Here is a 25122-nt window from a genome sequence, read left to right on the forward strand (position 1 = left end):
GCAAACCAAACATAGACATGCATTGATAATAAAATATATTTTAATTTCAACACTGTTCAGGGTGAATGGTGCATTATTTTAATAAAATGCAAGGGTACCAATAATTTCAGCCACATCTGTACATTATAAGTGTACTGATCAATAATCAATAATTATTCTTTTAGAAAAGTGTTTGTCCAGTTATGATAAGTGAGTCACATGTTATAACAATAATAAAGATAAAGATGTGTTGAGGCTCCTCAATGATCCTGTCGACAGCTCTGTCTCCACTTTAGCTGCAATTTCCAATTCAAACTATTAAAACATTCAATCCATCTAATCAATTCTTTAAGCTCAAGTTTAATATTCAACTCAATATTTCTGATGCAGAATCATTAAAGCATCTTTTTTTAATAGTTGTATATTTTATTGATCCTGTTGGAACGATCTGTATTCATGGCTGTGCTCTAAAAACTACGTTTCAGTTTTCCAATATAGTCACATTGTTTCTGGAATATTGATGTAAAAAGGTTGAATATCTTGTAAACAATCTCATTTTGTTAACATGATTATTTACATACATGCAGATTTTATAAATAAGCATTAAAACATGAACTGAGCATGAGTCTACAATTTCAGTCTGATGACATTCTGCAAGACTTTATGTAAAGGACTATTTATTGATGTTTTTCATTTCATTCAGCTGTTAGAATTTGTAACGGGTATATATTGGAGATAATAATTGTTGTGTGATGGCAGCCTGAAGTTTGGAATAAAGTTTAGAGTTGATTATTGTATTTTAGTTGTAACTTTAATGGGAAACAGCTGGACTTGATGGGAGTAAGTGTTGTTTTTGACATTGATTTGTTTCCCCTGATAGGTCACTGAGAAGTCCTTCTTTCCTCCACTGACTCAACTGATGTTGTTTTACTGATGTGACGCTCCAGGACTGAATATAGTGTAATGGTGTGTTCAGACCAAACCAAAACCATCAGCACAGTTCAGAAGATGTGAGCTGGGAACTTTCAGAAAGTGTCCATTTAAGTTGTAATATGACTTGAAGGTGACCTTCATATTGAAACATGATCAGGTGACATTAACAGTGCTGGTCTGAGGTTGAGAAGTATTGGGTGTTATTGATCAGTATGTCTCAGGACCAGCTGACGGAAGGGACTCTTTTGGGGGTTCAGTTCCTGGGTTTGTAGTGCCTGGAATCTCAATGTGTCTTGGGGGCTCAATTTGAGATGTAACCGAAAAGTAAATATTCTCTTTTTAATGGTAATAATCATAGAGTAACAGCCTTATTCTGCCCTGCAGGCATTGGTTGGTGTTTTTATTTGGATGTTTAATATAGATCTACAGAATTCTGCGTGCGGGGTATCTATGGGATGCTGGTCCCATCTAGTGTAGTCCTGATGACTGAGTGGATTTTTATTTTTTCTTTGTTTTTAGGGCAGATGGCAGAAATGGGTATATACTGTAGTTTTATTATTGTAGGATGTATTCTTTTGCCTCGTATTTGTGTTCTAGTGCAATTCTGAACACTTCAATTGTTATTATCATGCCATATTGAAGTATTATGGTGAGCCACAATACTGTTGCTGTTGTTTATTAATTAATTTGCATTGCTTATTTTCAATAATGTCGGGCTGGAAAACATCAAACCAATCTGACAACACTGTTCAAGTTTAGTTTAGACGGATTTCAACAGGAATCCATTTAACCCCAGACACGCCTCTCCGTGGGTGTTTCTGTTCAACTTAAGTTTCACTTTCCCTGACAGTCGTGACGCAGATAGATTTCATCCAGACATCCAGCTGAAGGTAACGTCACCACTTTTAAATGTCTAACTCGTTACTTCTAGCCCAGATAGCAAAAATGATATGGCCCAGATCCGCCCCAGAGCCTTCATAAGTTGTGGGCCAGATCTGTAAAACGGACCCGGGCCGGTGTCCTTTGGCACAACAGGCCAATAACGGTGCGGATCCGTTTTTTCACTTCTGGGCCGGCACCGGGCCAGCTCCAGAACGGATGAGATTATTTTGTAGCCATTTGTCCGAAGGTGGGCCAGATCCGGTTCAGTTCTGTACTGGATCCGGCCCAGAGCCTCCATAAATTCTGGGCCAGATCTGTATAATGGACCCGGGCCGACGTCCTTTCTTATCTGGGCCGGCACTCGGCCAGCTCCAAATCGGATCACTTTCTAGCCATTTTGTTCAAATATTTGCTGTATCTGAATTAGTTCTGGGCTAACCTTTATCTTTTCCATAACTAAATTTAAACTAAAAAAAGGATCTCTGGATATAAATTTCTAGAACTATGGTTGCATCATCATAACTGGTTGTTATGACAGGAGATGCTGCTTTGTTGATCGTTCACTGTACACTCATCAGTCAAAATCTGTAATGAAGTGTACTCTACTCATGGTGGATTAACTCCAGAAAAAAGTGAATGAAGCGCGACATGACATCACTTGGGTTTACCTGAGCATGTTGAGTGTAAACTGAGTAAATATAAAATAGTGTAATTATGTCATATGACAATAGCATATGGCATATGAAGAAGAGACGAAGTCCTTTTAAACCCGTAATTTAGAGTGTAACAGAAGCATAACTAATGTAATTGTCAGGGACCAAGCAGTAAGGCTCAAGAACACCAGGTGTGTAGCATAAAACATTGTTATTTATTTACAAATTAATTTAATCTTAAAATTCAAATTCAAAATACAAAGATCACTAGAGAAAAGTAAAACAGCATAATGAACAATTAACAGGAATAAACAATTAACTAACAACCTTAACCTTAATAGCAACAACAATACCAACATTATTCACAACCAAACTAACTGTGACCCCTACCCCCCCAAAAACAAACAAACAAAACAAAAACAACAAAACTTAAAATTTAACTAAATCCCAAACATATCCCCACCCATATGACCTCTCCCACTGCCTGCTGTCCCTTCCACTTCCTCGTGCCACTTCTTTTGCTGGATCCATGAAAAACAAAATGTTACAACATAATTTAAAGCAAGCAAGAAATGACAGAATGTTAATTAAAATGTGTGCATACAAATTAGCAAACTGTCAAAAAATAAAGTGTGTGCTGTAGGAAAAACAAAAGGCTATGTGTACTGTCACTACTTAAAATGTTTGTATGTTAACGGTGCTAAAAAGAAAACCACTGACACTCAGTATCGGTGTTTAGTACGGCTGCCACAGTAATCATGAATGCAAAATATATGTAAAATATACAGTACCTTTATGAAGTCAGCCACTGCTGCTCAGTGGAATGTTGTGATGCCTATAAACAACCAATTGTGAAGTTAAAAACACAAAACATAAGTGCTGCTGCAAAAGACTAACACAATGCTTTATCTGAAATTAACCGTGGTTAATGCTTCTTTAGTCTTGGCACAGTCTTTGCGGCCACCTCCCCGGTCAGATGCCAAGTTAAACCATCTGTCTATCTCACTATCTGGAGCGCTGCTAGCAGCTTGGTTCTTCCTTACAGCCCCTGTTGAGAGAGAATGTCCATCACATTGTAAGACAGATAAGCTGTCAGCGACCGAAATTCTCCATTTTCCACTTAGCCATTCTAATGACCCACTGTTTTTATAGCTGTTTTAAAGGGGTGAAAAAAGTGTCCAATGGGTCAATTAAGTGATAAACAGATTATGCAACAGCTAGGGATGTCAACAATTAATTACAGAATTTCCTCAAATAGCACCTCAACTGCAGAGGCTACCCAACCTTATATTAGTGATAGGCCTTTATTTCTAATTCCCTCTCTTTGTATTTTAGTACGAATCCTCCTTTTCTTCTGATCCGCTCCTGTTTGCCTGTTTTAATGTTTTGTTACTGCATTATGCTGTTACATATAAACTCAAGACTTCCTGTATCCATCTCAAATTAAAAGCCCTCTAGCATTTCTGTGGACAGCATCTCTTCATTTCTTAATGTTTAAGGCTTTTATTTCGAAATATTTGCAGGAATGTGTTGTGGAAATAAAAATAGCATGGTTATATTGTTAAATTTATTAAATTAAATTAAAGCGATGGAAATGTATGTACATTATGCTTAGTTGGCATGCACATTATATGAGTCATTCTACTAAACGGGTGCCATTTGCGTCTGCAATGTTTGAGGTGCATAAGGCACAAAACATGTGCCAAAATGTGTTTCCAAAGCTTAAAGCCAGTAATTCAATTGTTCTTGTTAACAAGATATATGAGAAAATGCTATTCTTAAAGAGTAACATACTATTTCTTGATAAGTTTTTATTAGTACAGGGCCATTTTCACATGTCTGGATTGACCAACATGACATTTACATCTAAAATATCACCAAATAAATGTTATATTTTTATCAAACCTTTATTGTTTTCAGGAGTATATGTGTGTCACTACATAAAATATATTTATTCATATTTTGTAAAAATTTTATGATTTGTGTGTGTTCCTCAGTGTGACTTACCACCCCGTCACACTCACCGGTTTTGGCCATAAATACTGTACTGTTAAGTGACCAGTTGCTATAAGCCCATTCAGTCCCATTGCATTTATAACTCAGCACCTGTATACAGTACAAACTCCATTCAAATTTCAAAATGCTCAGTATTGCACACTGATCAACTGTACTTAAGCGTAAAATGTCATGCACAGTAAGTTTATGAGTAACATAATGCATTTACACCGTGTTCACATCAGAATTGCCACACGCAGGTTACTGCTGTGAAACCAGTGGCTATGAAGTTCAATTTTTGTTCAGTCTGTGCCAGAGCAATTCAACACAACACCATGAACAAACCGACTAACGTTACAAGTACAGAGGTGAGTGAACCTCTCTCTTAGCTAGTCACAACAACTAAATGAACAACCAAATACAATATGCTTTTCAATGGTAATACATATTGCAGCGCATTACACAACTTATTACACAACGATCAGACAATGAATTACAGTTAACTTTAGATGAAATTTTTAACTTCTTTACGTTACTTATCCAATAAGACTGCAAAACTTTAACTAACTTATAGCCTGGATTTGAAAATTACTGTAATGATGGGGAATTCAAAGCAGGAAAACAAACAAACAAAAAAAAATTACCCTACTGATCCGCGGCACTCTGGGGGAACCTGAACCTGAAATAGAGACCGGTTGTGCTGTCAAATGGTGCTGTTTCAAACTAATGTTAGCAGTTAGCCTTAAGGTTAGCCGTTAGCCTATATGCTACTGGCTACATTCCTATGAGCAGCTAACGTAACGTCAACAGATAGTAAGATGCGGATGAAAAGCAAGTTGTGGGCGACATTGGTTGTAACATCACTAATAACAAACACAGAGCTGTTTATTCATTATTAATTCTAACTAACTTAACTAGTTAAGTAAGCTAGCCCGGCTAAAAAGCTAGCCGTTGCCGATATAATATTATTAGCAAGCTTAAATGGGAAGTCAGATCCTTCTGAAATTATGTTAAGAGGCATAAAACCACTTTAAATACTGTTTTGTCACAACATTGTTCGCCTTACCGTTATAAAATTTTTTCCAACGCTGGAAGAAAAGCCGCCAACGGTCTCCTGCTTTTCCTTGGTCTGTTCTGATACAACTGAACAAAAGGAAAAAGAAAAAAAATCGCGCGCTCGTTTCCACGGTTCTGGCCCGTAACTACCTTGACTCTGCTGACTGATTGCGAGTCTAACTGACACACCCACTCGTCAGCCTGTATGCGGTCCGTATCTGGCACGAAGATGTAAAACCAGTGAGACTGTAACATGGATCTGCCGGTTTGGAGGCGGATCCGGTCCAGAGTCAGTTGCTATCTGGGTAAATGCTGCTCCGCTTGGCCAGACAGCCGCCTTTTTAAAAGTGAGTCGAGAGGCGGACAGCAAAGTCTAACTTTACTTTTAACGTTATCAAATGAAGAGAAATGTCCTCCCCTCCCCCTAGTAACATATTTGAACTCCTTCACAGCAGAGTTTACAGCTCTGATCAGATTGATCTCCGGCTGTGATTGGCCACCGCAGCCTTCAGGACTGCACTAACAGGACTGCAAAGTCTCGGCCTGCAACCCAAGGTTTCCTGCAAGATGAGAAAGCACAAAAAACTCTGTGGAAGAAGCAAAGTTATTGACATGCATTGATGTCACATGAATGCATACAGATAGAGAGGAGGAGGAGGAGAGAGGAGCTCAGTGCATCATGGGAAGTCCCCCAGCAGTCTAGGCCTATAGCAGCATAACTAAGGGCTGATCCAAGGCGAGCCTACTCTTAAACATAGAGAGGGTGTCTGCACCCCGGACCGAATCTGGAAGATGGTTCCACAGGAGAGGAGCCTGATAGCTGAAGGCTCTGCCTCCCATTCTACTTTTAAAGACTGTAGGAACCACCAGTAAGCTGCATACTAGGAGCACAGTGTTCTAGTGGGATAATACGGTACTATGAGCTCTTTAAGATGTAATGATGTCTGACCATTAAGGGCTTTGTAAGTTAGGAGAAAGATTCTAAATTCTAAATTCTATTCTTAGGGCCAAGCACAATAACTTCAGTTTGGTCTGAGTTTAGTAGCAGAAAATTGCAGGTTATCCAAGTCTTTATGTCCATAAGGCATGCTTGGAGTATGGTTAACTGTGTGTGGGGCAAGTGATTGTATCAGAGTGGCTGTGGCCCCCCTGCCTCCCTCCCGGCAGCACCACTGTGTGAATATACAGCAGCTGTCATTTCTATTAAGCAGATTGTGGAGAAGCAGGTGATATGATGGAACTGATGTTTTCAGCTCTGCTCACAGTGTTTCCTCTACAGATGAAGGTAGAAAGTCTCTGTGAGCTGATATGGATGTGAATCTGTAACATGATTGATTTTGGATTATTGGACGATCTGCCACTTCCTGCTCTGACTTGATATAGTAGAGTGTAAATAGAGGAAGTGATTCCTGAGTGCCTCCATCAAATCTACATTTGATTCTTTGCAGTCTGAATTCACATCTTCAAAATAAACAAAGGTTGGTGTTGTTGTGATCAGGAGGTTTATTTGTTCTGAGGTTTTTACAGCATGTTAGAGTCAGAGCAGGAAGGCGGCTGTAGGTTACAGATGTGTTCTATTAAAGCAGCTGATCTTTGAGCTTTGAGCTGCAGGTTCCAACTGGTTTATGGTTTTACTGGTGTCCAGGTTTAGTGTTTCAGTGTGACAGCAGCCTGCAGACACAGAGGACTGATGAAGTTCTCAGATGAATAAAGCTCTTTTTCTAAACAGACCTGGTCCAGACAACAGAGAGCTGCAGAGAGACCACGTTCATGGGAAGAAGTTGAGTAAGTGGAACTTTGTTTGGTTTGAATTCTCTTCATCACCATCTCTAATGTTTCCTCTTCATCACAATCAAGCTGCTGTTTGTTTGTTGGTGTGTTGACTTCCAGAACAGAAGAAGACTCTCATCATTTCATCACTGATTTCTCATGTCTTTATTAATGACAACATGGAAAGGTATGAATTACACTCATCCTCGCTGTTCAGTCTGACTCTGTGTTTCACTTAAACATTGAATAACAACAAAACCATAAAAGTAGAATCCTGATACATCCTGAGGTGTCTGTTGGTCGAAGTGTCACCATAGTTACACACAGTATTGGCAGAGTTTTACATGATTATAGCGTATGTGGCGCTTGGACATTGATTATGTCAACTCTCGTCCTCTGATCCATTATCCAATAGATTTAAATGTTGTTCAACCAACTATCCAACAACAACTGTACACCTATTCTAGTTTGACTATATGTGTTATTGTCCTCTGTCTTGTTTCCATGTTGACTCTTATGAAGACACAGTAGTGTTGAAACATTGATCTGTTTGCTAATCTAATGTGCTCCAGTTCCCTTTTTCCTCTGAAGTTTGCTGTCATTGCTGAAAGATTTGCAGTAAACTTCACCTGAGGTTCAAACTTTATTCAACGTTACTGTGTTGATGCTTTTCTTGTTGATAGCTGCTAGTTTCTCCAACAGTTACTGAGGCTGAAGACTAAACAGTGAATTTCCTCCCTGCTGGTCTTCCTCTCTGTCTAGAAGGAGGATCCATCAGAGACCAGACTCCTCTGAACCTGAACCTGAACCTGAACCTGAACCTGAACCTGGACCTGAACCCAGCTGTGTGTCTATGAAGAGTGACCGGTCAAAGCAGGGCCTTGTTGTTTTTAAAGGACAACAACCCTCTGCTGCAAAGAAGTAAGTTGTAATTGAATGTAAAGGACAGCTGCCCAGTATAACTGCTCTACTGCTGATATTCAACAACTCTGTGAAGAAAACTGCTCAAACTAATCCACCATTTTCTGTCTGAAACATGAAATGATTGTGTCACCTGTTAAGTGCACAAAATACACACCGTGTGGATCTGAGTAACTCATTCTGTCACCACGGGACCAGAAACCAGGAGAGTCTGGATCCTGATTCATACCAGACCGTGATGGTACTAACAGACGTCATAGTGGGTGGTTTACTGGAGTACTTTATATGTATAAGTGTTTCTAATATTTTGTCCATCCCATTAACATACATGAGAGAGGTAAATATTAGTAACACTTTTCTATATAATAGACTCCAGTAAACCACCACCCACTACCACCTCAATAATAAACATAAAGTAGTATTATCACCTTTCTGACAACGTCAACAACAATGTATAAACTTCATTTAAGTAGAGTTTATGTCAGAGCTGCTATATTGGATTATATTAGACTCCACAGGTTTTCCTAATAGAGTGGTCAGTGAGTCTATTTTTTAGTTAAAATTTGATTCATAATAAAACTATAAAAGTAGAATCCTGATATGAGAGCCTGCTATAAATGTTGGATCAGACTCTAATACTGGATTTTGATACTCAAGTTGTTTTATGAAGGATTTTAATTAATGTTTATTGAGGCGCTTTGATCAAAGTGTTACCATGGTTACACAGTATTGACAGAGTGTTTTACATTAACTAGTTCATTGCCTGATTGCTTGTTCTTCAGTGTTGCTGCTTCAATGCATAGAAATATTAATTCTGTTGATAAACACATAACAGAGAGCTTTTGAAAAAATGTGCATCCTAAAATACAGTGGATGGATCATATTGGGCTCTGAGATGGTTTATTATCTGTGGCTTCAGCTCAGATCATTTGAGTGGGTAAATCTGCTCCTGAGATTTGTAATTATATGAGACATACTGGTGTTGAACTGCTAGTGGGAAGTAGCCTGAGAGTCTGTCCATTCTTGATTAAAAGCTGTTTTCGCTGTCTACTTTTCTCTGTTTAGAGCGCATCATATGAAAAAACTTTTCTCGAACTCGCTGTACAGCTCTGATCACCGACTGTGATCATGACATGCAGTTGCAGAGCCCTGAAGCTCCACCCTGCTGCTGCAGAGCTGAGCGGCTCACTGATTGCTTGTTTATTGAAAGTTTATTAATATTAAATGTGTTGCATGTCCAAATTACACCAAATTTGACACTGCACTTCTTTGGGTCCTAAGTAAAACACCTGCCAAGTGTGGAATCAATCGGATTATCGGTTCAAGAGATATGTGAAGGACATACAGACAGACAGAGAGTCCTTCCTTTATAGTTAGATGGTTTGTAACCAGTGAGCTCCCCCGGTGGTCAGTGAGGTGTACATCTGGTCTCAGTGTTCCTGTCAGTCTACAGTGATTCTGAAGGATGGAGCACAGTTCATGTTAATGTGACAGAGTCTGAGTTTCTTCATCAGTCAGACAGAGTGAGGAGAGCAGAAATCATTCACAGTGAAGAGTTTCAAACTTCAGAGGAAAAAATGATGAGAGCTCTGATTTCATGGACCTCATCCATCAATAATCACTGAGATAAACATGACAAATTCATTTCTTCATTTAGTCCAAGAGGCTCATTTATGTACACAGTAATTGTACTTTTTGTACTTTATTTCTGATATATCTGTTTCTGATGTGATTATAGTGTCTGTGGCGCTTGGACATTGACTATGTCAACTCTCGTCCTCTGATCCATTATCCAATAGATTTAAATGCTGTTCAACCAACTATCCAACAACAACTGTACACCTATTCTAGGTTGACTATATGTGTTATTGTCCTCTGTCTTGTTTCCATGTTGACTTAGGAAGACACAGTAGTGTTGAAACATTAATCTGTTTGCTAATCTAATGTGTTCCAGTTCCTTTTTTCCTCTGAAGTTTGCTGTCATTGCTGAAAGATTTGCAGTAAACTTCTTTTCACCTGAGGTTCAAACTTTATTCAACGTTACTGTGTTGATGCTTTTCTTGTTGATAGCTGCTAGTTTCTCCAACAGTTACTGAGGCTGAAGACTAAACAGTGAATTTCCTCAATGCTGGTCTTCCTCTCTGTCTAGAAGGAGGATCCATCAGAGACCAGACTCCTCTGAACCTGAACCTGGACCTGAACCTGAACCTGGACCTGAACCCAGCTGTGTGTCTATGAAGAGTGACGAGTCAAAGCAGGGCCTCATTGATTTTAAAGACCAACAACCCTCTGCTGCAAAGAAGTAAGTTGTAACTGAATGTAAAAGACAGCTGCCCAGTATAACTGCTCTACTGCTGATATTCAACAACTCTGTGAAGAAAACTGCTCAAACTAATCCACCATTTTCTGTCTGAAACATGAAATGATTGTGTCACCTGTTAAGTGCACAAAATACACACCGTGTGGATCTGAGTAACTCATTCTGTCACCACGGGACCAGAAACCAGGAGAGTCTGGATCCTGATTCATACCAGACCGTGATGGTACTAACAGACGTCATAGTGGGTGGTGGTTTACTGGAGTACTTTATATGTACAAGTGTTTCTAATATTTTGTCCATCCCATTAACATATATGAGGGAGGTAAATATTAGTAACACTTTTCTACATATTAGACTCCAGTAAACCACCACCCACTACCACCTCAATAATAAACATAAAGTAGAATTATCACCTTTCTGACAACATCAACAACAATGTATAAACTTCATAAAAATAGAATTTATGACAGAGCTGCTGTGTTGGATTGTATTAGACTCCACAAGTGTTCCTGATAAAGTGTCCAGTGAGTGTATTTTTTAGTTAAACATTGATTCATAATAAAACTATAAAAGTAGAATCCTGATATGAGAGCCTGCTATAAAGTGTTACCATGGTTACACAGTACTGGTAGAGTGTTTTACATTAACTAGTGCAGTGCCTGATTACTTGATCGCTGCTTCAATAATTAATACTGTTGATGTGAGGTGTGAATGAGTATAAACACCAACAACAGGAAAGAAATATTCCGTTAAACACAGATGTTCAGTAATGTAATAGTGAATCTTTTCTCATTTCAAGTATAATGAAGGCTGCATTTAAATATAAAACACATAAGCATTCAGTGGGCCTGTTCTTTTGCTCAAAGTGAAGGTGGAGGGGACCATTGCATCCTGGCCACATTGACCTTTACTGAGCATCCAGGAGGTAAATGGTCTCCTGATCCCTTCTTGACCTGAGGCTGATCTAATTTCTCAACTTCCCTTTAGCTGCTGGCACGCTTTACACAGGAACCCAAAATCCTTCCAAAGTGGTCCAGAATGTGAAAGTGAACTGATTTAATCTGCTCAGTGTTTAATCAGGTTTCCACAAAGTCTCATCTTTAGCTTTTCCCCACTTTTAACTGAGCATCCAACAGAATGTGAAGCTTTATGATTGGATGTTCGTTTGTGAATTTTACCTTGGTAGATGAAGTTAACTTCTCTCCCTCAGTTTTTATGTCCAGTTTTGAATCTTTTGTGCTATTCAATCAGGACAGTTTGGTAGTGACCCAAGCCTTGAAGTGCTCCAACTGTCAGTCACTTCATGATGTTTATGAGAAGATAAACCAGACTTTTACAGCAGGAATCTTGAATGGCAGCAAGAATTCCTCATCATCTGCAGTGGGCATGTTTTAAGATAACCAGTGTTTCTATCAGTATCCATCAGTCCAGACTCCCCTGAACTCAGCTGTGTGTCCTTGAAGAATGACTCACCAGTGGGTACTGAGACCCGATGATTAAACAGATGGATTTGTTGTTCTGACACTTCTTCATGAGAAACAACATTAGTCAGCATTCTCCTCTCCCAGAATGTCTTATCACAGCTTATATTAGTATTTATATCTGGTTTTCATTCGAATAAATAATGACAGAACACAAACACTTTAACAAACCAAAAACTGTGTACAGTCTATAGTGCAAAAAAATAATTCATGATTCCTCCACAGAGTGGACCAGGAGAGCTCAGAGGTTCCCAGTGGTCAGTCTGCCCAGCAGCATCTAACACACCTGGACTCCATATTTATGGTCTGTACATGTACAACAACTACTTTTACAATTCTGTTCACAATCATCTCCATACTGCACTTTGTAGACCAGTGGATTGTCAGTCTGTCCAACATGGATCTGATGTTTGCTTTGTGATTTTAGTTTGATTTTGTCATTCATATAGTATTCTGTTCCAGCTGCTGGAGGAGAACATCATCACTTTTGTGAAGAACGAGCTGAAGAAGATGCAGAAGGTTCTGAATTCAGATTACCCAGAATGCTTAGAGAGTCAGAGGGAGGATGAGAAGGTGTTGGACAGTGATGAGGAAGAGCAGAGGAGGAGCAGCAGAGAGGCATTTCAGAAGATCACACTGCACTTCCTGAGGATAATGAAGCAGGAGGAGCTGGCTGACCGTCTGCAGAACAGTAAAGATTTAACATGCTGGATAAATTAGACATTTATGGTGTCTCAAGAGGTGGAGGAAAATACTTTCATATGTGAATTATTTAAATTGTGATATTTTCATCATTAATTATTCATAATTATTGATTCTATTTCTTGTGTGGTCATTCAGAAACTCCTGCTCCAGTTGGTCAACGTGAACTCAAGTCTAACCTGAAGAAGAAGTTCCAGTGTGTGTTTGAGGGGATTGCTAAAGCAGGAAACCCAACCCTTCTGAATCAGATCTACACAGAGCTCTACATCACAGAGGGAGGGACTGCAAATGTCAATGATGAACATGAGGTCATACAGATTGAAACAACATCCAGGAAACCAGTCAGACCAGAAACAACAATCAGACAAGAAGACATCTTTAAAGCCTCACCTGGAAGAGATGAACCAATCAGAACAGTGATGACAAAGGGAGTGGCTGGCATTGGGAAAACAGTCTTAACACAGAAGTTCACTCTGGACTGGGCTGAAGACAAAGCCAACCAAGACATACAGTTCACATTTCCATTCACTTTCAGAGAGCTGAATGTGCTGAAAGAGAAAAAGTACAGCTTGGTGGAACTTATTCATCACTTCTTTACTGAAACCAAAGAAGCAGGAATCTGCAGCTTTGAAGAGTTCCAGGTTGTGTTCATCTTTGATGGTCTAGATGAGTGTCGACTTCCTCTGGACTTCCACAACAATGAGATCCTGACTGATGTAACAGAGTCTACCTCAGTGGATGTGCTGCTAACAAACCTCATCAGGGGGAAACTGCTTCCCTCTGCTCGTCTCTGGATAACAACACGACCTGCAGCAGCCAATCAGATCCCTCCTGAGTGTGTTGGCATGGTGACAGAGGTCAGAGGCTTCACTGACCCACAGAAGAAGGAGTACTTCAGGAAGAGATTCAGAGATAAGAAGCAGGCCAGCACAATCATCTCCCACATCAAGACATCACGAAGCCTCCACATCATGTGCCACATGCCAGTCTTCTGCTGGATCACTGCTACAGTTCTGGAGGATGTGTTGAAAAGCAGAGAGGGAGGAGAGCTGCCCAAGACCCTGACTGAGATGTACATCCACTTCCTGGTGGTTCAGATCAAACTGAAGAACATCAAGTATGATGGAAGAGCTGAAACAGATCCAAACTGGAGTCCAGAGAGCAGGAAGATGATTGAGTCTCTGGGAAAACTGGCTTTTGAGCAGCTGCAGAAAGGCAACCTGATCTTCTATGAATCAGACCTGACAGAGTGTGGCATCGATATCAGAGCAGCCTCAGTGTACTCAGGAGTGTTCACACAGATCTTTAAAGAGGAGAGAGGGCTGTACCAGGACAAGGTGTTCTGCTTCGTCCATCTGAGCATTCAGGAGTTTCTGGCTGCTCTTCATGTCCATCTGACATTCATCAACTCTGGAGTCAATCTGCTGGAAGAACAACAAACAATGTCCCAGAAGTCTGAAACTAAACAAGAATCTGCAGAAACACATCTGTACCAGAGAGCTGTGGACGAGTCCTTGAAGAGTCCAAATGGACACCTGGACTTGTTCCTCCGCTTCCTTCTGGGTCTTTCACTGCAGACCAATCAGACCCTCCTGCGAGGTCTGCTGACACAGACAGGATGTAGTTCACTGACCAATCAGGAAACAGTTGAGTACATCAAGAAGAAGATCAGTGAGGATCTGTCAGCTGAGAGAACCATCAATCTGTTCCACTGTCTGAATGAACTGAAAGATCATACTCTAGTGGAGGAGATCCAACAGTCCCTGAAATCAGGAAGTCTCTCCACAGATAAACTGTCTCCTGCTCAGTGGTCAGCTCTGGTCTTCATCTTACTGTCATCAGAAAAAGATCTGGACTTGTTTGACCTGAGGAAATACTCTGCTTCAGAGGAGGCTCTTCTGAGGCTGCTGCCAGTGGTCAAAGCCTCCAACAAAGCTCTGTAAGTACACAGATGGTTGGATTTATTCATTATTATTTAAATATGCTGCTATCTTTTGAACATGACAGAAAACAAATAACTTCTTGTTTTTTTCCTTTTTATTTCCTCCTCAGGCTGACTGGCTGTAACCTTTCTGAGAGAAGCTGTGCAGCTCTGTCCTCAGTTCTCAGCTCCCAGTCCTCCAGTTTGAGAGAGCTTGACTTGAGTGACAACAACCTGCAGAATTCAGGAGTGAAGTTGCTGTCTGCTGGACTACAGAGTTCAAACTGTACACTGGAAACTCTCAGGTCAGGATTCATCAACCTGTTCAAAATCCATGATGACCATTTAAAATATGAATGATATTAGAGGATAAACATGAAACTTATGTAGGATTCTCTCTGCTAATATGATTTTTCAAACCAGGCTTTACTACACTTCAGCAGTAGAGAATTACTTTTCATGCAAGTTTCTTAAAAACTCTTTTATGTTTTTGTAGTTAAGAACACAGACAGAAAAAGAACAATTCAGGTCCACAGATCATTACATAGCTGTCAGTTATACAGACACACAAGCACATACAGTCAGAGAGATGCAGAGAGACAAGCTAAAAATATGGTAAAGCACACGTATACACAAAGGGGAAACTAATAGACAATGCATGGCTATCCCGATTACATTATGAAATAATAATGATGATGATGATGAGAAAGAATTGATTAAAAACCAGTCTTCGCAAGATAAGCTTTATAGGGGTCCCAGATCTTAGAGAAAATGTTGGATTTACCCTTAAGTGAGCATCTGATCTCTTCTAAACCCAAAGACATCAGCAGATCTCTAACCTAGTGTCTGAACAGTGGAGAGTCAAATGATTTCCAATTTTAAAAAATTACCCACCACTGCCCTACGCTGAAGTAGACTGATGCACTGGGGTGATTGAATATGAGTATGGTGTATTTTGGAGAGGCATTTAAATATCCTGTCCCAGAGTTTTGCTACTAACCAGCAGGCCCAAAATGGGTGGTATAGAGAAACAGGTTAAATCTTGCATCTAATACAGGTAGGATCAGAACTGGGTGCAATATGATTTGTCTTGGCCCTGGACCAATGAACCCGAGTATTTTGAACTGTATTAAATGATGTTTGGCATTGAAGGATGATGAAAATATCTGATCCTGTGCACCATCATCAATTTTTATATATCCACACTCCAAGCACCTCTCACTTGCAACTGCAATGGGGTCCGGAGTCCAGTAAGGTTGCTATAGATCTTCAAAATCACACATCTTGAGGCAGTGTTTTAGAAGTTGGTTATTGCACACCATATTCCACAATAAGGGGAGAGAGGAGCTCAAAAGAGACGACAAGGACAAGTAACAGGCTTCTTCAATCTAGGCTCATTCTGAAGATGGGTCAGGATTAGCAGGATGCATCCACTACAGAAGAGCCCTGAAAGCCGCAGCCCAGTAGTATGTTTGGAAATTTGGCAGTGGGCTTTTGGTTGTTTTTTTTACCTATGTGGGGTACCTTGCCATTCCAAACAAAGTCTAAAATCAGACTCTTAATTTTGAGAAAAAGGGGAATAACAAGGGGCAAACATTGAAACAGATACATACATTTAGGTAACATATTTTCTTCTATCTTCACAACATTAACTCTAGCAATTATTGAAAGGGGCAGGAGGTTCAAGTGGATAAGGAAGGATTTTATTTTTGCATTAGGTTCTCTATGTTTTTATGAAAAAGATTGGAATATTTCCTGGTGATCTTGATACCAAGATAAGTAAACTGGTCATTGACCACCCTCAACTGGAAGGATTTCCAGGGTATCTGAAGAGTGGCCCTGTTAACAGAGAATAATTTGCTTTTGCACATATTCAACTTGCAGCCTATCACATTAAACTTCTTAAAGATTGAGAGCATTTGTGGGAAGAAGGAATTGGCTCTGGATAAAATTGGTCTTTAATATTGTGCTCTGAATGAAGAGAGATAACAAGAGGAGGCTTATTGACAGGTTTGGAAGGGTTACTTTAAAAATGTATTCCAATACAATTACTAATTACCTTAATGTTAAATGAAGTCAGTGACCTAATCCAAGTATCACAATATTAACATAACTTGATGACTTTCCGTTACTTTTGGATTACGTCAATACAAAATATGCAAATTAAGTCAACAGAAAAGAAATATCAATTAGATAATCTTTACTTAAGTGTGTTCTGTAAGACAACAGAACAATGGAACCTTAGAAAAGAAAATGGGGAAACCAAGATTTCAACATCAAAAATGTGTCGTCTGCTCAGTTTATGTTTAAAGAAAAGCACATTCAGGCAGCAGCCTGTAGACCTACAGTGAAAGAAAACACATGATGTGCATGACAGAGAACATTCTCAGGGAAAGACTGACCAAACAGTGCTTGGTCCACCAGCTGTGTGAAGCATCACACAGGCATCACACAGATGCTTAACCTCTACCAGAGTTTTGTCCTCCACAGCTCTTCTCAGAGGAATGGCAACATGGGCTTCACTGTGTCCTTTTACTCGGTTCTATCTGCGTGATACGTCTGAGTTTCTCTGACTCATTTAGTGTTGAATGTGCTCGGTGGCCAGTGACAGACTGTCAGCTCTGGGCACATCACGCACACACAGTCATCTTGGTGGAGATGGTATGACCCTACAAGCTGTCATATATTCAAGCTCTCTCTGAACTTATTTGTACGAGTGTTTGGGACAGCCATGGTGTGTAACGACCGTTCCTGCATGCTCTTCCAACATAAGTTCACTGTGTGTGAAGTGTGTGTTTGTGTGCTCACTGTGCACATGTGCATGCACCATGCGGGATCATCCTCTACTCGCACCATTGTGGATCAGTGAGTTGTTTTGCCTCTTGTTCCTGCTCTGCTTATGTTTGGGACTTTTGCAGTGCATGGTAGTATATCATTCTTTATTCTAAAATGTATTTTAAAATTGTAATCCTGCTAATAATCCCCATTTTTACTAAATGTATCAGTAGTGTGTGATCGAATACAGTTACCTTTTTTTGTATCCTAACTACGTAACACTGTTCCATGTATTCTGTTTCTCCGCAAGCCTGCTCACTCAATATCATGAATAGGAGGGGGGAAAAGGGGCAGCCCTGCCTGGTACCTCTATGTAACAGGAAAGTCCACATCAGGTGGACACCTTTGGATCATCTGCTTGTGTAGATGGGGGTGCACTGTAATAAACTAGATGACTAGAGTCATCTAGTGTATTACAGAGGGACGGTTACCTTTTGGATATTAATTTGGCTGGCTGAGTAACACCTCAAATATTACTCCGGTTAGAGCGTATAGTGGAGACTTAAGCCACCTATGATGAGTGTGAATAACTCAGGTCGAGGCGTCTGATGCAGTTAATATCCTTTACTTATGGTGGAATGGGCAGTGCTACCAGTGGTCTGCAATGAACAGAAATTACAGACAGAATACAAATACAGGATTTAGTACAATAGTGTCATTACCATAATCTACATAGGGTAGATAGATAACATAGTCACATAAATAATATCAAATAATACTGAATTAAACATTCTTATATGGTTTGAACATTATAAACTCAGTGACTTAATTAAATCTATCCATGGGACTTTCGCATATAGTGTTAAAAAAAGAATACATGTTTCTAATCCAGTTTGATCAGGGGAAATTATCAGTTGGAGGGAGGTTTTAAGATGTTTGGCTAAAATCTTAGCTATTATTTTATAATCTGACTTTCGAAGGGAAATTGGGCAGTAAGAGCTGCAATTAAGGGAATCTTTGTCCTTTTTCGACAGCAGTGATATTGAAGCTTGATAAAGGCTGGTTGGAAATCTTTCACTTTTGAGTGATTCTGTAAATACCAGTGAACAGGGTGAGGACGTTAGAGAATGTCTTATAAAATTTGTTTGGTAGACTGTCAGGTCCTGGAGTCTTACCACTACTAAGGGAAGAGATTGCAGCAGATATCTCTTGAGAAGTTATGTTCCTCTCCACCTCCTCCCAATCATCCTGGTCAGTATTGGGGATCTGCAAAATTTGAGAAAAAGTGTCAAATAAATTTGGGTCCTGGGCTGATGCTGAGGTATTTAAGGAGGAGTAGAATCTGGTGGGTAAGGAGCTTACTACTTTTGTCATCCTGTTCATATATATTGAATTTAGCCCACATGAGTAATTTCTCTGCTTGATCAGTAGAAAGTTCATCAAACTCAGCTTGCAAAAGCAGACGCTGCTTGTAAAGATCTTGTGATGGACTGTTTGCATAACATTTATCAAGGGAAGACATGGATTGACGTATTTGACCCTGTGATCTTTTACAATGTGCTCAGAAAGATATAATAAGGCTGTATATATATTTATTGAGAAAGGATTGAAGTAAAATAGATGCGGCGGGACTTGTCTTGGTTTTAGAGGTCTGTCCTAGATTGGTGACATAGTAAAGTTAAAGTCTCCCCCAGAACCAAAATATGGGAATATAAATTTGGAATAGAGGAAAAGAGTATAGATATGAATTTTAAGTCATCCCAATTGGGTGCACATATGTTAACTAAAATAAGTGGGGTGCCAAAGATTGTGCATCATGCAGACACTATGATAAATCTCCCTTTATGATCTGAAGTGACCTTAGAGGCAATAAAAAGGGTGGGTTTGCTGATTAATATGGCAGCACCTCTTGCTTTGTTATTAAGTTAGAATGGTATACCTGACCCACCCAACCCCTCTGCAGCACAGAATGGTCTGTAGGCCTTAGGTGGGTTTCTTGCAGGAAAGCAAGATCAGCTTTTAGGTTCTTTAGTTGAGTCAGTATTCTTTTACGTTTAACTGGGTTATTAGCTCCCTTAACGCTCCATGACACAAAGTTGATAACAGTAGTCAAGGTGGGCATTGTGCAATGAGAAGCTATAACAAGATTGTAAAGCTCTCTTCTCCTACCACATGTAGGAGAAGTTAGGAAGAGGGAAAGAAAAGCGGAAAGTAAAAACTACAGACCTGAAGTTTAAAATACAATACAGCCACCCACCCCAGCCCAGACAGTACCTTCCCAAACAAAGTACAGGTCAAATAAACATGTTCTCTTCGCACTGAAGTGTGCTCACTGCAGAGGAAGGATAGGATAAACAACCGTGAACCACAGCCCTAAGCCCTAATGGCTTTGCCATCATACAGTAGTATCCGAGGAGAAATATTAAAATGTTGCTTAAATGGGAGAAAATACTAACTAAACCAGAAAACCCCTTCCCAAGGATAAAGCAAGTGCAACCAAAGTAACTCAGTACTATACACAGTTTACTGGCTAGTCCAGTTTACATGAGGTTAAGTCTGATGTTTTATTTCTTCACATGAAGGTGCCTCCTCGTCAGACTTGAAGATGTGTGTTTTACCGTCGTGGATCAGTCATAGTTGAGCAGGGTATCAAACACCATACTTTACATCGTGTGGTTCGCTGGGAGCAGTCGCTTTATTTCACTGTAGGATGCCCTTAGTTTGGAGATGGCTGGGGTGAAGTCTGGGAAGATAGAAAAGGGTTGGCCCTCGAAGCGAAGAGCTGGTATAGCCTTGCAGAGTTGGCATAGAATCTCCTCTTATATGTGGAAAAAGTGAACTTGAACAATGAAATCCCAGGGCCTGTTGCCTTCCGCTGGCCTCAGATGCATCGAGCGATGTGAGCATGGCCAGAAACTGTGGGGTGAGGGTCCTCCACCCCTTCTTTAGTGCCTACGATCCTCAGGTTATTTGTCTGTGTGCGGGCCTCTAAATCCTCACACTTCTGGCGTGCAGACTACAGCTCCTTGGTCAGTAGGCTAACATTTTGTTCCAGTGAAATGATAGCGTTGGAGCCGCCAGAGGTGGCGGCCTCCAGCTCCTACAGTGCTTTCATGTCCTCTAACTGCCATTTGGAGTGCTCAGATTTCAGAGGTTGTCTCTTCTCTTTGTGTCCTCTCTGACATCATTGCCAAAAACAATAATAATGCACATTCCTTGTTTGCTACTGTCGACAGGCTAACAAACCCTCCTGTGTCAGTAGCTTTGAACTTACATCCACCAAGGCTTGCAATGAATTTGCCTCCTTCACTGACAAAATTCAGAAAATTAGACAAGCAGTCAGTACCTCCATATCAGGTACAGGGCATGTGTTGTCCCTGTGTCCACTTAAAATCAGTTTCAGTAGTATGACACAATTCCATCTGATCAACCACAAAATCTTGGAGAACATTATGCAATATCTGAAATCCTCCTCTTGCTGCCTTGATATTCTGCTTATAGGCTTTTCCAAAATTGTTTCAAACTGCATGGCCTCAGATCCTCTACAGGTTGTCAACACATCTCTTCTCTCAGGTCTCTTCCCACAGGTCCTGAAAACTGCTGTCATCAAGCCATTCTTAAAAAAGAACAATTCAGTCACATCACTAATGAGCAACTATAGGCCCATATCAAACCTCCTGTTTTTAAGTAAGATTATTGAAAAATCTGTTTTTCAACCAACCACAGCACTGAGACTGCTCTCGTTAAGGTCTTCAATGACATACACTTAAACACTGACAGTGGCAAAATTACAATATTAGTATTACTCAATCTTGGTTCCACATTTGACACAGTCGACCACAACATACTACTGGACCGACAGGAAAACTGGTTGGGAATTTCTGGCACAGTACTGAACTGGTTTGAATCCTACTTAAAGGACAGGGACTTCTTTGTGTTTATAGGTAATTACACATCTCAGCAGACAAAAATGACATGCGGAGTTCCCCAAGGCTCCATTCTGGGACCTCTTCTGTTCAACATCTACATGCTCCCACTAGCTCAGATTATGGAAAACAACAAAATATGTTACTACAGTTATGCAGATGACACACAAATTTACATAACCATATCACCGGGGGACTATGGTCCAATACAAGCACTGAGTAAGTGCATTGAACAAATCAATGATTGGATGTGCCAGAATTTTCTTCAATTAAACAAACACAAAACTGGAGTAATTGTTTCTGGAGCCAAGGAAGAACGTTTAAAAGTCAGCACTCTGCTTCAGTCGATAATGTTAAAAACTACAAACCAAGCCAGAAATCTTGGTGTAGTCATGGACTCAGATCTGAATTTCAACAGCCACATTAGGACAATTACAAAGTCAGCCTACTATCACCTGTAGAATATATCAAGAATTAAAGGACTTATGTCTCAGCAGGATTTGGAAAAATTTGTCCTGCATTTATCTTCAGTAGACTTGACTACTGTAACGCTGTCTACACAGGTCTCCCTAAAAAATCGATCTGACAGCTGCAGCTGATTCAGACGCTGCTGCTCGAGTCCTCACTAAGACAAAGGATCATATAATTCCAGTTCTCAGATCTTTACACTGGCTTCCTGTCTGTCAAAGAATTGATTTTAAAATACTGCTGTTAGTTTATAAAACATTGAATGGTTTAGGGCCAAAATACATTTCTGATCTGCTGTTACATTATGAAGCATCCAGACTCTCAGGTGGTTCCTCCATTCAGGTTTTTATTGTTTTCTTTTGTTTTGCTTTTGTCGTTGAATCATTTAATACCACAGATGATTTTACAGATTTCTTCTAAATGTGTCTAAAAACCGTTGTACCTGGACAGCCAAGTATTCATAGGTTCCTAGAGCACCAGTTTCAGGCTAAAGAGCAGACTAGTCTGTCTGGAGATTCTTTGATGAACCACTGTGAAGTCAAATTTTATGTCAGGAGGCTCCTTGATTTTGTGTAGTTTTAAAAATCTTCAACATACCAAACATGAAAAGTTCACACAGCACTCTGATAAAATTACATCTTTATTCTTCATTTTGGCAAAAGCTTCACTCTTCATAAAGACATTTGAATGTTTCTAACATTTAGATCACAATGACAAGGTAAAAACATGCTTTCCCATCTGGCTGGATGCTCACCTTTCTGGAGCTCCCTGATTCAGTTTATCTTTTAGTTAATTAGTTTGGAGACAGTTTGTTGTTGTATCTGACTGCACACAGCAGTACTCTCAGACTGTCTGACATGTGTGTTGTTTTGTGTGTTTGCAGCCTGTCAGGATGTCTGATCACAGAGGAAGGCTGTGCTTCTCTGGCCTCAGCTCTGAGCTCCAACCCCTCCCATCTGAGAGAGCTGAACTTGAGCTACAATCATCCAGGAGCCTCAGGAGAGGAACTGCTGTCTACTAGACTGGAGGATCCACACTGGAGACTGGACACTCTCAGGTATGGAGAGACAATGTCTGATAGAGGAAGAAGAGCTGGGAACATTTTCTCTGTCAGAGCTGATCACAGATCTCAACTGAATCTTTGAGTTTTTGTTATTTCTAACTGAAGTTTCCCGTAAATGTTGAAAGTTTAACCTGATTAGATTCAATCAGGGTTTCAGGTGGATTGGGATACTGGATTCACATTGGATCAAAGTCTATCAAAGCCCAACCCCACATTTGAATAGAATAATAAAACAGTTGACTAGAGCAATGTAACGTTCATGTTTGCATGCTGAAAGAGAACGTGCTGCTCTGACCCCCCTCCTCCTTTCAGGCTGCAGCCTGCTGGAGACCGATGGTTGAAACCAGGTCTGAGGAAGTGTAAGTGTGTTTTTCATTTCATTCATGAAAACAAAACAAACTTCAAACTGTAACATCACTCATTCACATCCTACTGAGGATGAAGATGATGTCATCATCACACAGATGATAGATCAATAACTGCAGCTGTATTGTGTCTCGTTCTCTCCATCAGATTTCTGTCAACTCACACTGGATCCAAACACAGCACACAGAAAACTCAAACTGTCTGAAAACAACAGGAAGGTGACACATGTGAAGGAGGATCAGTCATATCCTGATCATCCAGACAGATTTGATGGCTGGCCTCAGCTGCTGTGTAGAAATGATCTGACTGGTCGCTGTTACTGGGAGGTCGAGTGGAGAGGAAGAGTTCATATAGCAGTGAGTTACAGCAGAATCAGCAGGAGAGGAGAAGACTGCAGGTTTGGAGGGAATGATCAGTCCTGGAGTCTGTACTGCTCTGTTAGTGGTTACTCTGTCTGGCACAATAAGACAGGAACAACAATCTCCTCCTCCTCTTCCTCTGTCTCTCACAGAGTAGCAGTGTATGTGGACTGTCCTGCTGGCACTCTGTCCTTCTACAGAGTCTCCTCTGACACACTGATCCACATCCACACCTTCAACACCAAATTCACTCAGCCTCTGTGTGCTGGGTTTGGGTTCTGGTCTGAAAGGTCTGGTTCAGTGTCTCTGTGTTCTCTGTAGGAGGAAGAGTCTCCTCCTGTTAGAGAAACTTTCTCATGTTATTTAGTACCAACCTGATCTCTCACTGCTTGTAAATGCAGTTTCTAAACCAACATGGTTTCCACATGACTGACAGTTTATCAGTCACATATAAAGACATTTAAAAAGCTGTAAAAAAGAAGCTGATGTTCTCAGAGCAGATAGCTCAGTCTGTTAGAGGACTGTTTGGAGGTTCGGAGGTCGTGGCTTTGATCCTTATGAGTCTCAGTGAAACTCAGAAGCTCTCAGAGAGAAAACCACCAGTGGCTGAAAGTTTACTGAAACGTCAAGTTGTGACCAAGGTTTTTAAAAATGTTGGAAGAGTTTTGCTGACTAACTATAACACACATAATGACAGTAAGTATCCGCTGGCCTATAGAGGCACTTTGTTGTTTTTCTTCTTATTTGTTTTCTTGGTTGTTATTCAATTAGTTGTTTTTTAATCATATAGTTAATTCAGAAAGCGACATGTTTTTATGTGTCTCTACTGGATGTGCATGTAGAGCTGTAAATAAACATTATGATTAATTGATTCATCAATACATAGTTTTGTCTATAAAATGTCAGGAAATTGTGTAAATTGTGTAAAATGCTGGTTGTAATTTCACAGAGTCAAAGGCGACGTCTTTAAATGTCTCATTTTGTCTGAACTAAAGTCCAGAACAGTCAAATATTCTGTTTATTATCATGTAAGACAAAGAAAAGCATTAAATCTTCACACCTGAGAAGCTAAAAGCAGAAAATGTACAGTTTAGCGCCTTACTAAATATCCACAATAAAAAGCTCATTTACAGGATCATCAATCTGTTTACAATCTGTTTGAAATGTTTCTTATTTCCTGTTTTTGTGTTGTACCAAGTAAAGTTGATCATTTGTATGTTTATGTTACTCAGGCAGAAATAAATGGAACTGCAGTATCACCTGTTATGTCCAATAAAAAAGGATCATAAATAATAATAGAAGCTTTCATTTGATCTTTATTGTCAGATTCAGAAAAATGGCACTCTAATAATAAGCTGAACATTAATAATAGTTATATTGTTTATTCACACACAGTTTAGCGCAGGGTCAGTTTCTCATTTCTACAACCTTCACTCAACTCAACTTTGAATGAAAAGTCACATTTTGATATAAATCATCAACATTAATAGTTATATTTGGAAAATGTGCTTTGGACAAAAAGCAAGTGTTTTCTTCTCCAGGAAGAAAACAG

At 39.9% G+C, this 25122-nt stretch overlaps 1 protein-coding gene and 1 long non-coding RNA gene across 5 annotated transcripts; one reads left to right on the forward strand and one right to left on the reverse strand.

Annotated features, from left to right (window-relative positions):
• The first annotated feature begins 1682 nt into the window (after window positions 1-1682).
• On the forward strand, window positions 1683-24871 carry LOC137171144 (NLR family CARD domain-containing protein 3-like). 3 transcript variants are annotated; one of them, XM_067574925.1, is made up of 12 exons: window positions 1683-1802; window positions 7228-7283; window positions 7389-7455; window positions 8031-8189; window positions 10339-10491; window positions 12216-12294; window positions 12453-12681; window positions 12831-14631; window positions 14745-14918; window positions 22666-22839; window positions 23158-23204; window positions 23359-24871. In XM_067574925.1, the coding sequence occupies exons 3-12, from the start codon at window positions 7448-7450 to the stop codon at window positions 23889-23891; spliced, it is 3357 nt and encodes a 1118-aa protein (XP_067431026.1). In that variant the 5' UTR covers window positions 1683-1802; window positions 7228-7283; window positions 7389-7447; the 3' UTR covers window positions 23892-24871. The 3 variants fall into 3 exon arrangements, with proteins under 3 accessions (XP_067431026.1, XP_067431035.1, XP_067431020.1); XM_067574934.1 differs by lacking the exon at window positions 7389-7455; XM_067574919.1 differs by lacking the exon at window positions 1683-1802 and having other exon boundaries at window positions 6889-7283.
• LOC137171204 (uncharacterized) lies at window positions 2644-6855 on the reverse strand. 2 transcript variants are annotated; one of them, XR_010924724.1, is made up of 5 exons: window positions 5509-6855; window positions 5087-5121; window positions 3368-3495; window positions 3239-3282; window positions 2644-2962 (listed from the first exon to the last, which is right to left on the reverse strand). It is a non-coding gene; the product is annotated as an uncharacterized lncRNA (long non-coding RNA). The 2 variants fall into 2 exon arrangements; XR_010924723.1 differs by lacking the exon at window positions 5087-5121 and having other exon boundaries at window positions 5509-6848.
• Window positions 24872-25122: the final 251 nt, after the last annotated feature.

The sequence above is a fragment of the Thunnus thynnus genome, chromosome 2 (genome assembly GCF_963924715.1).
Source record: "Thunnus thynnus chromosome 2, fThuThy2.1, whole genome shotgun sequence".
Lineage (NCBI taxonomy): Eukaryota > Metazoa > Chordata > Actinopteri > Scombriformes > Scombridae > Thunnus > Thunnus thynnus.

What these genes read in the sequence shown, in the direction of transcription:
- LOC137171144 (XM_067574919.1), top strand. Translation starts at nt 7,202, where the DNA reads ATGAATAAAGCTCTTTTTCTAAACAGACCTGGTCCAGACAACAGAGAG. An exon ending in GGCTGACCGTCTGCAGAACA is followed by an intron (nt 12,682 to 12,830) that starts GTAAAGATTTAA and finishes GTGGTCATTCAG; the next exon opens with AAACTCCTGCTCCAGTTGGT. An exon ending in GAAACCAGGTCTGAGGAAGT is followed by an intron (nt 23,205 to 23,358) that starts GTAAGTGTGTTT and finishes TCTCTCCATCAG; the next exon opens with ATTTCTGTCAACTCACACTG.